The 13,041-nt window shown below is 44.4% G+C and overlaps 2 protein-coding genes across 4 annotated transcripts; one reads left to right on the forward strand and one right to left on the reverse strand.

Moving 5' to 3' along the window:
* The first annotated feature begins 688 nt into the window (after window positions 1–688).
* On the forward strand, window positions 689–5,251 carry myl9b (myosin, light chain 9b, regulatory). Its single transcript, XM_028998652.1, has 4 exons — window positions 689–826; window positions 2,724–2,925; window positions 3,701–3,862; window positions 3,945–5,251. The coding sequence occupies exons 2-4, from the start codon at window positions 2,742–2,744 to the stop codon at window positions 4,118–4,120; spliced, it is 522 nt and encodes a 173-aa protein (XP_028854485.1). The 5' UTR covers window positions 689–826; window positions 2,724–2,741; the 3' UTR covers window positions 4,121–5,251.
* Window positions 5,252–6,052: 801 nt separating this feature from the next.
* tgif2 (TGFB-induced factor homeobox 2) lies at window positions 6,053–12,840 on the reverse strand. 3 transcript variants are annotated; one of them, XM_028999585.1, is made up of 3 exons: window positions 12,540–12,840; window positions 10,352–10,608; window positions 6,053–8,739 (listed from the first exon to the last, which is right to left on the reverse strand). In XM_028999585.1, exons 1-3 carry the CDS (start codon window positions 12,556–12,558, stop codon window positions 7,873–7,875), a joined length of 1,143 nt encoding a protein of 380 aa, XP_028855418.1. In that variant the 5' UTR covers window positions 12,559–12,840; the 3' UTR covers window positions 6,053–7,872. The 3 variants fall into 3 exon arrangements, with proteins under 3 accessions (XP_028855418.1, XP_028855419.1, XP_028855417.1); XM_028999586.1 differs by lacking the exon at window positions 12,540–12,840 and adding an exon at window positions 11,231–12,294; XM_028999584.1 differs by lacking the exon at window positions 12,540–12,840 and having other exon boundaries at window positions 10,352–11,073.
* Between the last annotated feature and the right edge of the window lie 201 nt (window positions 12,841–13,041).

Raw genomic sequence — 13,041 nt, forward strand, 5'->3', positions numbered from 1 at the left:
AGCACAAAAGCACGCCTAAAGTTGGAGAGTTGGAGAAAGTCGGATCAGTTACACACGCACCACAAAAGTGACACTCTTTAGTATTCCCCTAAGTTAGGGATCGCGTCAGATGGTAACATTTTGAACCACAAGAATTACAAGATTAGCAGAAATATACAAAACCAGAAACATTAAACAACCATCAATTTACATGAAAATCATCCATTTTGAACTGCAGTTATGCTCATCAGCAATGTTACTTGGGGGATTTTTAATCATTTCAGTCTTATCTACTTGTAAGTTGTGCGTTATCTACAGAGCCATAAATATATTTAGACTCCAGGGAGGACGCTGCCCTTTTTAAGGCGTTCTGTGGTCTGGAAACCAACACTGCTCTTATAACAGGGATTGTAATTGTCTGGTCCTTTCACTCGCTCTCATGCCTACACTGGCCTACACTCCTACAGAAGTGCCTCGAACCCAGTAAAGGACACACTCACACACACACACACACACACACACACAGAGCATGCAGAGTCCTTTGCTTTTTCGCTAAATAAGGCAGCCTTATCTGAGTTCCTGTCATTTAGGATCCATTCTTCTGGTGTGGAGGGAGGCTGGTGGACGCACATTCTTTTGCCTTATATGGCTAAATCCCTGCACTGGGCAGGCTCTGTTTGGAAAGAGCGCAGCCCTTGGTTGGCCGAACGGAGAGGAGGCGGGCCGCGCCGCTTAACTGATGCTTTAAACTAACTTGGGTAGCGTGAAAGCGGCTGCTTCCCTCCCTCTCCGCCGTGGAACCAGACAAAGGGCTTGTGGGCTCCTAATTTGATCACCTGAAGCCAAGGTGAGACGTGCTTCTTGTGTTCCTGCTTTGTTATGTCCACTTGTGACATGCTGAATGTCTTAATGGGATTTTGTCAGCGCAGCAGGATGCTGTGGCCGGATTGGGCTTCTTTGAGCTGATCGATCAGTTTGTCCCCTGTACAGAAGGCTCAGAGTAGATCTAAAGAACTTCTATGGCTTTGGGAGATTTATAGGAACGTGTCCTCAAGGCTGCAAGGCCACAGACTTTTCCCTGAGAAGAAGTCTCCTTGCAGATAGGCGGTCAGGGAACGTTCACCTCCAGCGCTCGGTTGGATTTCAGAGAGGAATTTCCACACCCCTCTGACCCATATTGACAGAGGCCTTTAATTCCAGCTCCTTAACTGATCCTTTTATAGACAGGACTCCCGAGACTGGTACTGTGTTGGCAGTACAGGCGCAGACACATGGCTAATTCAGTGTCACCTTCATCACAAAAACAAGTTCATTAAGTGCAGCGAACAGTTTATATTTGAATTTTCCTATGTTTTTAGATTCAGATGCATTATCATGTCTAGAGATAAGTAATTAACATAATAGCTTTCATTGGTGCAATCAAAATCTCCTTCATATACTGCAGACACTTTTTTTTGGTTATGAGCAAAACGTTATGAATTGGGTGGTAGTAGCCTAGTGGGTAACACGCTCGCCTGTGAACCCGAAGACCCAGGTTCAAATCCCACTTACTACCATTGTGTCCCTGAACAAGACACTTAACCCTAAGTGCTAAATGCTGTAAATGTAAATGTAAATTCCCGTTCTTGACATCACATATTTCTCTTGCACAAGCTCAGATGTTAGAGGTTACAGGGGGTGTTATTTACTGATGTGTACATGGATGACATCATCCCCTCTGCAATAGGAAGACGCTATCTGGGAGTGGAGGACGGTGAGGAGGGAGGACATGTGGAAGAGTCACACAAAGAGGGCAGATTGCCACACAGACAATTAAACATGAGCTAACACATTAAAAGGCTGCTGCTGCTGCACCTTACCAAAAAGCTGCTGCAGTTCAGGTGTGAAGATTAAAATAATCCTGACATCATCCTGCAGTTTGGACTCGGTTTAGATCAATGCTGACCTCAGATCAGGCCAGTGTAATGTAGAAGATTAGGCACAAGTGAAAATCATTAATATTTCTAAGGCAGTTTGTGGTTAATGACCTAAAGGTTTACTATTGATTTTTATTATGATATGAACTTGTCAAAGGGACACATAACATTTTTTTTATATTTACTGTTAGAAAAGGTTGATTTGCACTTTAAACACATTTGCACCGATCCCCGTCTGCCTGGGTTTTACAGCAGAAGAACAAGCTCTGGGTATCTGCACAGTGGCCCTGACACATGGGTGATATGTGGTCAAATTAAGTCCTCGTTTGCATTCTTTATTCAGCAGTGACAGCACAGAGACAACGGACTCCTTCAGAATAGAGAGACACTAGCACATTACGATAAGGAAAGTATCTAAAACACAAAGCTACCTTTACTTTTATTGTTAAAAAATAAAAAAATCTAATCTGAGGCTGAAATCACCCGCTCCTTCCTGTGGTGGCATTCGCAGTGAACACTGAGCCAAGAGGAACAGAGTGGGCTGTCGAACACAGAATAACACGCTCGCGTAGTGAGTTCAATATTTTGACAGCACTAAACCCCGGGAAAACAGGATTTATAGCGTGGATGTGTTCAGCTATGTCCTAAGCAGGACATTCTAAGAATAACATGGGTGTGTCTGCGATGCGCCTGTGTCCAGACGCAACCAGATGAAAATATTTTCATTCACATAGTACCATGTGACTCATGGTTCTCAGCATTTTGTGGTGCATCCATTAAGCTCTCAAAATGAAATGAAATAATCTTCCTGTCCCGCTCCTCCCTCAGGTCCCTTCAAGCACCACCATGTCTAGCAAACGCGCCAAGGGGAAGACCACCAAAAAGAGACCCCAGAGGGCCACCTCCAATGTCTTTGCCATGTTTGACCAGTCCCAGATCCAGGAATTCAAAGAAGCCTTTAACATGATCGACCAGAACCGAGATGGATTCATTGACAAAGAGGATCTTCATGACATGCTTGCATCTCTTGGTATGCCAAAAAGAAAAATTAATCAATAAATAATAAATCTTCTTATTTGTGACTGCATTGGTGATTACAAATGCAAAAAATGCATTATTATTAGCCATCATATTAAATACCGAAGTTGCTGGAAAAACCTGTGACCGTCTAGGGGTCAGTCATGTTTAGGTGACAGTTAACAATCTGTAGCTACCTCATGCACTTGATAGCATCTGAGCCAATTAAAGTAAGATTTATAGAAAGCTATCAAACTGAGTGATGTTCATGGGCTGTTGCTATGGAGAAAAAGCTGAACTTTTTGGTACATTTTTGTGTTGCTTAACCCTGCAGACCATCAACAAACCTCTCCACACCCATGCAGAAAGGCAGATGGAGTGGACTGGAGTCAGATTTAATATCTTTCTGTCACTGAGGGACAAATGAATCCCAGGGTAGTTCCGAAAATTTGACAGCAGATGTATAGCCATCTGTCGAGGAACTAAGTCTCCAAAGAGGCTGTAACATGGTAACAAACCAAAAGGGTTCATAAAAAGAGCCATTCACGTCGGGAAAAGGCAGATCCTAGCATCAATCATTCAGAAGTCTCTTAAATATACAGACAAAATGTCAGAAATCATGATTCAGAATATCCATGTAGGCTTTATAAGAGTCCTTTATGTTGAATACTACAATGAAAAGAAATAGTTAACATTAGCCCTGAGGTTGCTATACATATCGTTATATATAACATTGAATAGGTCACATGGCCTACCCTACTCCTGACACTTCTCTCTTTCGTATGCAGGCAAGAATCCATCAGATGAATACCTGGAGGGAATGATGAACGAGGCTCCTGGCCCCATAAACTTCACCATGTTCCTCACCATGTTTGGTGAGCGCCTCAACGGAACCGACCCTGAGGATGTCATCAGGAATGCCTTTGCATGCTTTGATGAAGAGGGTTCTGGTAAGTTTGGGATAAAATAGCTTCTTCACACCTGACTGGGTTATGAATATGTTGGTCATCCAGTCTCCTGTACTGCATCCAGGTGTAATTCATGAGGACCACTTGCGTGAACTGTTAACCACCATGGGCGACCGCTTCACAGACGAGGAAGTGGATGAGCTCTTCAGAGAAGCTCCCATCGACAAGAAAGGCAACTTTAACTATGCCGAGTTCACCCGCATCCTCAAACACGGCGCCAAGGACAAGGACGACATATAGAAAAGCACCTTCTCTGTGCTCACACTCCATAATACATGCCCTGGTAGCTATGGTAAAATCGCACTATTGTCAATATTACATAAGCTATTATGTCCCTATCCTGCAGCAAAGCCCATATAAGATTCCAGAGCTGCATTTTATTGCTTATAAAAGCACATTGTAGTAATATAGGTCTGAAGACCAATAATGACCAGCAATTGGTTAATTTTTAAAAGAATTTTAGAGCATCCAAGTTTGTCATTTTGTAAATCCAACCAGTGGCAAGAGTGTAACGTGCAATGTGACATTCATGTTAGTGTGAGCATCGGAGCCCTTTACCCCCAGGACTATTGTATGCATCTTCATTCTCACACGTACCTGCTGAAATGACAGGACAAAAGGAGGGGAAGAAAACAACCTCCTTTGATCTCGACCTGCAAGCCAACACCTCCGTTTGTAAAAGCCTATCAAGCGTGAGAGGTGAGTTTTATGAATCCACAAGCCAGACCTAGACAAAACAATCAAGGACTCTATATTACACACGCCAAATGTCTGGCATACAATGGTCCTGTCGGTGCAGAGAGGGTTCATTATCGGTTCTTTGAAGGACTAAGGTTATAACTGGTCTAAAGTGCTCCCTTTGAAATAAATTATATTTAATGGTTTGTTCCACAAATGTTCAGCCCCCAACCATAATTGAGCTTATTTGAAGTGTTGGCAGTCCAACATCTGTATTTATCTGTCTGTTACAGCAGCTTGTACCAATGAGGATCCTTCATTCCATATGCAGACACTGTTAAAAGACAGTTTTCCAGGGCAGCTTTATCTTTTATACTCTATTGGACTAAATAAAAGATTTTTTTTTTTTTAAACATTTATCCCAAACTGACATGTTTGTGTAAACAATTTAAAGCCACATAGTCAAAGTTAACTTTTTGGATTAGGGATGGTTCCACACAATGAGTGATGTGGTGGGTAACAATGGGGCATCACACCTCCAGGAGTCCAAATTTGGTTACCGACTTTGTATGCAAGGAGTTAACAAGCTCTCCATGTGATTGTGTGTGCAGGTTTCCTCCCACCGTCCATAGGCGTTTCCAGATGGTGTGCATTCGAGATATTTCTCAAATAAATAAACCTAAATAGTAGTCATTTTGGAAGTTTTGATTCATTAAGACTACACTTGAAATATCCCAAAATGCGCCCAATGTTTTATTTCTTCCATTGGCTGCACCAGTCTGGTCGCCCACATATTTGACATGGCAATTTTTCCCCCCATTTAACTGGGTTTGAGACCATTGCAAAGAAATTAATTGTCACATGAGTCCCCAGTAGATAGAGGGGGAGACATAGCACGCAAGACATAACATATGAAAAAGATCATTTTATTTTTTTTTAATGTTTGTAGAAAAAGGGAGAGGGGGAAAAAAAAACAAACAAAAAAAAAAACATGTAAAAAGTGTAAAGGCATATATTGCACAATCTACTCCAAGTTTCTATGAAGGCAGGGAGGTTCCCTTGTTCCCAGTTTAAGGCACAAATGCCAGCATCAACTGTCCATAGTTCTCAAAATGCAATGACATTTACAACAATCAGAACGCATTTGGTCATAATGAAAGAAAACAAAAAAAAAAAAAAAAAAAAAAAAAAAGCTACACATTTCATTTCTGTAGTAACACGGCCAGGAACAAGTAGATGTATTTACACATGCATTTCACATTGGCAGCTAAGACCCATTCTCAACTACACATGGAGCAGTTTTCCCACCACTAGAGGTGGGGGGTGGGGGGTGTTCAAAAAAATATATATTTATATATCTATTTACACATACACTTTAAACCGTATCCAATAGTAGACTGGTAAGGAGGAGGAATGCTCACAGCGGATTGAGTAGTGGTTAAAAAAAAAAAAAAAAAAAAAAGTTGTTCCTGAAAAGGAACATCTTGCTGGACCAGCACAATCTATGAGGATTTAAACATGGCAAAAAAAAAAAAAAAAAAAAAAAAAGATCTGATTACCTTATGATGAGAACTACTGTAAAAAGCAAGTACAGTCAGGTGGAACTGAAACGATGCTTGCTGACTTAATCATGGCCACTTGCATCCAGCTGGCTTTGTACTCAAGAGTTAATGAAGAACACACATACACAAATACGTGCAAACTATATGAACTTGAAACTTCAATACTAAATCAAAAACATACATTTAAAGCCACTTTACAGTATTTCTACAGTTGTACAGTAGAGCTGTCAATCTTCAACTAAAACGGCACAGAACGGACCAGAATAAAAATACTAAAAAACACAGAATCTGAACCCACAAGGTTCAGGAGGAGCAGATTGCTCAGAAAGGCCTGAGGATGAATTTGAGCAAAAAGGTGCTCGGAGCACCACGGTAAAACTACACCAACTATTCATCTGTTTCATGGAAACTACAACCTCCGAAGGTGACTGAAAACATCTTCTACAGGACAGTAAAAGGTATGATGCAGGAACACTTAAAAACCACTAAACTTCATTAAAAGCATTTATAGGCATACGGTGCTGATTTCTACATGCAAGACCAAAATCACCGAAAGGCAGACCATAAGCAGGGCAGACGCTGCATTCAAAACAAGTTGGTCACGAACAAGTACATTCATCAGAATTACTTAAAGAAATGGCTAAGTCAAAGGAAGCGTCTTTGGCCTGAATTACCCACTCTTGTGAGGGGATTGTAGTGTAAAAAAATGGAATAAAAAATGTGGCAATATGTTTAATGTAACATTGAACAAAGTCCATTAGAATGATGCTGGTCTATAATACTGTTCCAAAGAACTACTTTACTCACACGTCACTCCCTCAACCCAACTCTCTCCTCAACAGTCTCTCAAAAGCTTCCTCATGCATGCACAAGCCCATTAAACATGCTCTGTAGACAGAAAAGCCCTACAGAGGGCGCTGGATCCATACTGAAATCAGTGCCATGAATACAGACAACACCCCCCTCTAGAGAGTCCCTGTCTTAAACCAACAGAGCCAATTTGTCCATTTAAAGTTGTTGTCTTTGAAGCCCTGAAAAACTTCTCCATCCTTCTCCATATAGCACTAAAAAAAAAAAAAAAAAAAAAAAACTGTTCACATGTGGCACCTACATGCTGGACAAATGTCTTGAGTAGCATAAGGAACTGATCAGAGTGTTCTCAATTACTTTAGCTTTGATGACTGTCAGTGTAGGCAGAAATGAAGAGGACTATAAAGTGATCAATAATGGATGGAAACCCATGTAGGGTCTACTGGTAATATAGTTTGAGACCACCCCCCACCCAAAGACAGAGGAGCGACAAACGAATAAAGTGCAGAATTGTGATAGAAACCCACATGCATCGATGAGTGCTGCTGGTGTTCTGAAATTCTGGCTCTACAATTGAGGCTATGTTGTCATGTAATAAAAAAATTAAATAAGATCCTCATTTCCACTCACTGCCTAAGAGAGAGAGAAAAAAAAAAAAAAGGCCAGTGTGAAGAGAACCTGATTTTTTGAAAAGACCCGATTCTGTAATATGAAAAAAAAAATAATAAAAAATTACAATATCCTCCAGTACTGCTAGATACAGGTGGTCCATCTTGCCCATGGAGGACAGGAGAACTAATTCAAAAGCCAAGACGGCCAGCCTCTTGCCTCTACACCACACTGTACGTAGTGATGTGAAAGGAAATGTCTTTGAAGAGGTTCAGAGTTCAGCTCAACTCGCATGCTTACGTGCCCAGAAACGCCTTCCTAGCTCGCAGCTCTTTAGTTGACCTTTTCCGTGACTGCGTGCAGAGAGTGGCCCCAGACTCCCGGGCCGGTGCTCTGAGCCTCAGCCTGTCTGACCTCGGCGTTCACCACGCTCCACAGCTCGGCCTGCAGAGCCATGGGGCCATGGGGCTGGGGACTCTGCACAGGCACAGACACTGGCAATAGGGGCTTGTCTCTGGGACTTGGCTGGGTGCTTTGGCCCCTGGCTGGAGGTGGCTCCGCTTTGTCGGGGTTTGGGTCGGCACCGAGGCTCTTGACTGTCGACCCTGACGGACTGGGCGGCTGATCGGCGGGCCCTGCGGCTGCTGTTGCCTGTTGCTGCCTGGTCTGGTCCTCCTGCTCGGCGGCCCTCTGGAGGGCTGCATCCACAAGCAGCTTCAGGTCGCTGAAGTCGTGTGATGGGTAGAGCTCTGGAGGAGTGGGGGGAGGGGTGTTGAACAGGCCGCCAGTAGGGCTCACGGTTCCCAGGCTGGTGACGGAGGTCTGTGTGGAAGTCACGGCACATGCCTCTCTCCGCAGCAGCCCGCGAGTGTCTGCCTGTATGAGACTGTGCGCCACCCGATCCGTCTCCACTGCAGACGTCGCCAGACACCCGGCACCTGCCAGGATGGCCGTCGCTGTGCTTCCCAAGAGGCTGAGGTCAAGAGTCGGCGCGGGCCTGATTACTGATGGCCGCAGGGTGGGAGGCGATGGAACGGTGTGGCTGTCAGGAAATCCGGCCCCTCCTGCCGTGGAGCTTGAGGAGCGGCTGTCCGTCTTCGCAGCACGGCGCGAGATGGTGAACTGGGTCGGGTCTTTGCCATCTTTCCTTAGCAGGTCTGGGAGAAGGCGCCTCCGAGCGTTAATGAACCAATTGCAGATCTGACAGGAAAACGCACGAAAGTTAGAAAATGTCCAGAATAACTATTAAAATCTACAAAAACTAACCGAGGTGGCACTACAGCAACCGTTACCTGGTACGCCACACATAGGCAGAAAATGTATGAACACACACGCTTCCAGTGTAAAGAGTCCTGACTATTTATTACATTTCCTCACACATTCTACTTCAATCTTTGAAGCCTTGGGGGTGTAAAAACAGCCTCTGTGCCACATGCATTAAAATATCAGTATTACATACACGTTGTATATCAAACACACATGGGTCTCGACGGCATTCACCATCATAATGAAATCAATTCGTCAAAATTGTTCTACTCCAGCGTCACTCCGGTTCATGGTAACAATTTCGACGTCCTTGGGAACATGGACGGTAAACCCACTCATTCAAACTAACCACTGGCCCACAGGACTGGAGGCTGCAGTGCTCGACGCAGAAAAACCAAAACCAAAGACAGCTGCCCCTGCTGTGATCTGCAGAGACCCAGCCGGCCACATTCCAAAGCACTGACAACACAGGAGCCGTCTGCTGCATCAAGGCCGGCCTCTGTCTGCCGAGCTGCTGCGGTGATCATGCCGAGCTCCACTCCCGGCTCATGAGCACCGATCGATATATGCATGCCGGGCCGGAATTAAGGAAATCGGCGTGCAGGTGAACAATGGGGCTAACGTCGGGGAGGATTACTCAAACAAATCCCTTATATGTAACTAATATACTCCACAGCTTTGTGGATTTATTTGTGCATTCATTTGAGGCTTTGTAGGCACATAAAATGAGTTTTATTCTCCTTCCTTATCAGCAAGTTCAACTGGAACATGCATTTGTTTTTTAAAAATTGGGTCAGAAACTAGGATGTAATATGATATAGCTGTGCTGCTTAAAGGATGCATTATAACCTCAAATTTCAATGGGAGATTAGAAATTCGACCAAAGGCCACGCCTAAAAGAAGTTTAAATTAAAGTTACCCTATGCTGAGGAAGTACATTTGAACGCACATCATTCCGGACCTCAGACTAGATTTTGCTTACCTCAGCCCGTTTAAAACTAAGATAGAAATCATAGATCCGCATTCCTGCTTCAAGCGTTCTTGTTTCATTACAGTACTCTCATTTGACAGATGCTTTTTTCCAAAGGGACTGAGGATGAAGATTAAAGGCTCATTTATGCTTACAAAGGGCCTGTTTTCACAAAGAATGGGGTGAACAAACCATGGAGGAGTAAAACCAACTAGTCACGAAGAAGAAACGACTGAACTGTTGTGAGAGAGGTTCCACCAAGATGGTATACACCAAGAATTGGTTTGATGGGCTCACAGACATCTGCTGTCGAGCAAAAAGCAGATGCAGCGACATGTAACATACAGATCATGAAGACCTTATAAATGCATCAAAACAGTTTATTCCTGAGTTCTCATGTGGCTTCTTCAGAATGTAAGAACAGACTAGTCAGCAAAAAGTAAAAAAAAAAAAATGCAACATTACAAAAGTGTTTTAAAAGCATATAAAAAATGTTACAAAAACGTCAAAGTTCCTGCAGCTTAACCTGCATTCAGCTGGTGCCCAGAAGGGAGGAAGGAAGGAAGTGTGTCTCACCTGAAGCACGGACAGGCTGGTCTGTCCCGACAGGCTCAGTTTCTCCTGCTCCGAGGGGTAGGCATTGAAGCGATGATCATACAGCCACGTCCTCAGCACCTGAACCGCTTCCTTGGGCAGATTTCCACGACGCCGCCGTTTGCCGGAAGCCCCCGTGCCGCTGGTGGACAGGTCCAGGGGGTAGCCCTCTTCCTCGCATGCGTCACTGTCCGACATGACTGAGAACTCCGCATCTCCCCCGCGCTCCTCCTCTAGCACTGAGGAATCCACAGAGTAAACACAGTTAAAAACCAGGGTTGGCCGGGATCGCGTTCCGGGAAGATTCATTAAATGGTTCGGCCCATTAGCTGCCACTATTTAATTCCACTGAAGCTTTTAAGAGCGGAAAGTACAAGCCACTCTACAACAGCACAAACGGCAAACCGGCCGATATTTATACAGATGAAACATGCAACAAATGACACCAAAATCTGACAGATCCCTTCAGCAACCAAGGTATTCGCGTTACTATTACAGAAGTTGAGAAACAAAAACTAGTTCTCAGGTCATAGCATCGACACAAATTAATCCAATGATTTCAAACGGTGTACACGAGTAGCTAAACCGGATGGAGCATGTGGAAGAATAACTTCAACGTTCTATGAAACGTTGCCCAAATTAAAACCATAATTGGAATCCCAACTGGGAAGCAAAAATCTGGACAAAACTGTGTTATCGCGATATCTCACGCAGCACGGCGGTAATTGGCGGTGTGGATTAATTGGGAGCGAGCTTAAAAGTTGGGAGTGTCTCGCTTCAACACCCCCCAAAAAATAATAATAATAAAAAAAAAAACTAAAAAATATATATAAATAAAAAAAGTGCATCTTTTCTTATTACCGCGCTTACGGCGCTCGGATTTCCGCAGCACGGGCCCGCTGGCAGACGCGCGGAGCCCGCAGTGGCCCTAAAACGCCTCTCTGTTCGTGTAACCCGAACCCCCAGGAGAATGTGGGAGTTCCTGCGTCCCCGTCCGAGAATCCTGCTAACAAAGGGGATTGTGTGCCCGAATATCCATCTCAAACGGCGAGGATTCGAGACGCGCTTCTTCCATTAACAACTCTCGCCTTTCCCCTCCCTCGGGGCGATGCGTAATACTTACCCAAAAATATCATTTAAAAAAAAGAGCTTACAATTTCCAAGCACAAAATACGACTCATTAACAATAAAACAGAAGTTAACATTTTAAACAAACAAAAAAGAAAACGGCTTATCCTACTGCAAAATTAAATCGTGACACTGCTGTTTATATATGTATATATGGTTTGTGGGAAGGTTTTTGTTTATTAAAAAGGAACCTTGACAGATGTTCTAGTTCGGTCTTTGTGTGGGATGGTTCCCTGTCAAACAAGTAAAAAAAAAAAGTTCTTGGTATTTTTCACACCGACATCATTACCGGCCGCGACGTTTCCAGCTGACTTTAAAACGGGGTAAAACAAACAAAAAGAAAGGTCTTCAGAATACCCAGACGTAGTTATATTCGCGTCGGACAGAAGCGTGCGTGGGTTCCTGGTCGCCCATTGTTTCTCTCAGCCTGTTAGCTAGCAGGCTAACGCCGTTAGCAGTCCAGCTAACTCTTCAATATTATTCTTTTTTTTTTTAAGGAGAAAAAAAAGAAGAAGTTGGCGCACGTACGACGCTTTAGATGGCTGATTTAACTCGTAGGGAAACGTTCGTTCGAAACGAGCGATAAAACGAACACCAGACGCAGGCTGACGCGTTAAATGAATCGACGACGGGACCGCGCGATAACTTTTTTTTTTTTCCTCTCAGGCAGGCTAGTGAGTTTAGCTCCGCCGTCATGCTGGAAATCCCCCCACGCGTTCAGCCTTTCAGTTCCCTTCTGTTGATGCACACGCGTGGTAAAAAAAAAAAAAAAAAAACTACTAACAATAAAACCTCACGTTAAAACACGCCAACGACTCGTGGTCGTTCATTAAAAAGTGTGTTGTTATTACTGGCTGCAGTTTGGCGTCCCACGTTGCTCGGATTGTGCAGAACAGAACAGAAACGCACGCTCCGGACGCCCCCCTCCTCCTACCGCTCCAGCACCAGCCAGCAGGACTCCGCCAGACGGACAGCACGCTTCCCGCTAGCAGCCCCTCCGAATTCGGACAGAAAAGCGACAACGAAAACCGGGCGAACAAACCTCGTTTTCCAGGCTTCATTGTTAGACGCTGCGAGCGCAGGCCGCGTTGTCCGGGGTTTCTGGAGAAAAGGGGGGGAAAAACCGCGTGCTTTTCGTGCACCGACGACAAGTTTTTTTTTTGTTTGTTTTCTTTTCTTTTCTCCCCTTCCCTCCTCTTCTCTCCTTTAACTTAATTGACGAGAAGCTTCGCGTCCCCGCTCTCACGTCAAAGACTCGGCGACGCGCATGTTTTCCAGACGCGCGGATCTCTGTTGACACGCTGCGCGCCGCGCGGTCCCGTTTTTTTTTTTTTTTTTTTCTTCTTCTTCTTCTTCTTCTTTTTTTTTTTTTTTACCTGCGATTATTAGCTGCGCCAGCTCTGCGCCAGTCTGCCGCTGACATAAGCGCCTGGTCCCGCCCTCCGGCGCCCACAGCCAATCGGAGGCCGAGGATCCCCGCGACAACGACAGCCACGGACCGCCAATCAACGCGATTCATTCGCAAGGCGCCCGCGGCCGCTGGC

This window comes from Denticeps clupeoides, chromosome 12 (genome assembly GCF_900700375.1).
Source record: "Denticeps clupeoides chromosome 12, fDenClu1.1, whole genome shotgun sequence".
In the NCBI taxonomy this organism is placed as follows: Eukaryota; Metazoa; Chordata; class Actinopteri; order Clupeiformes; family Denticipitidae; genus Denticeps; species Denticeps clupeoides.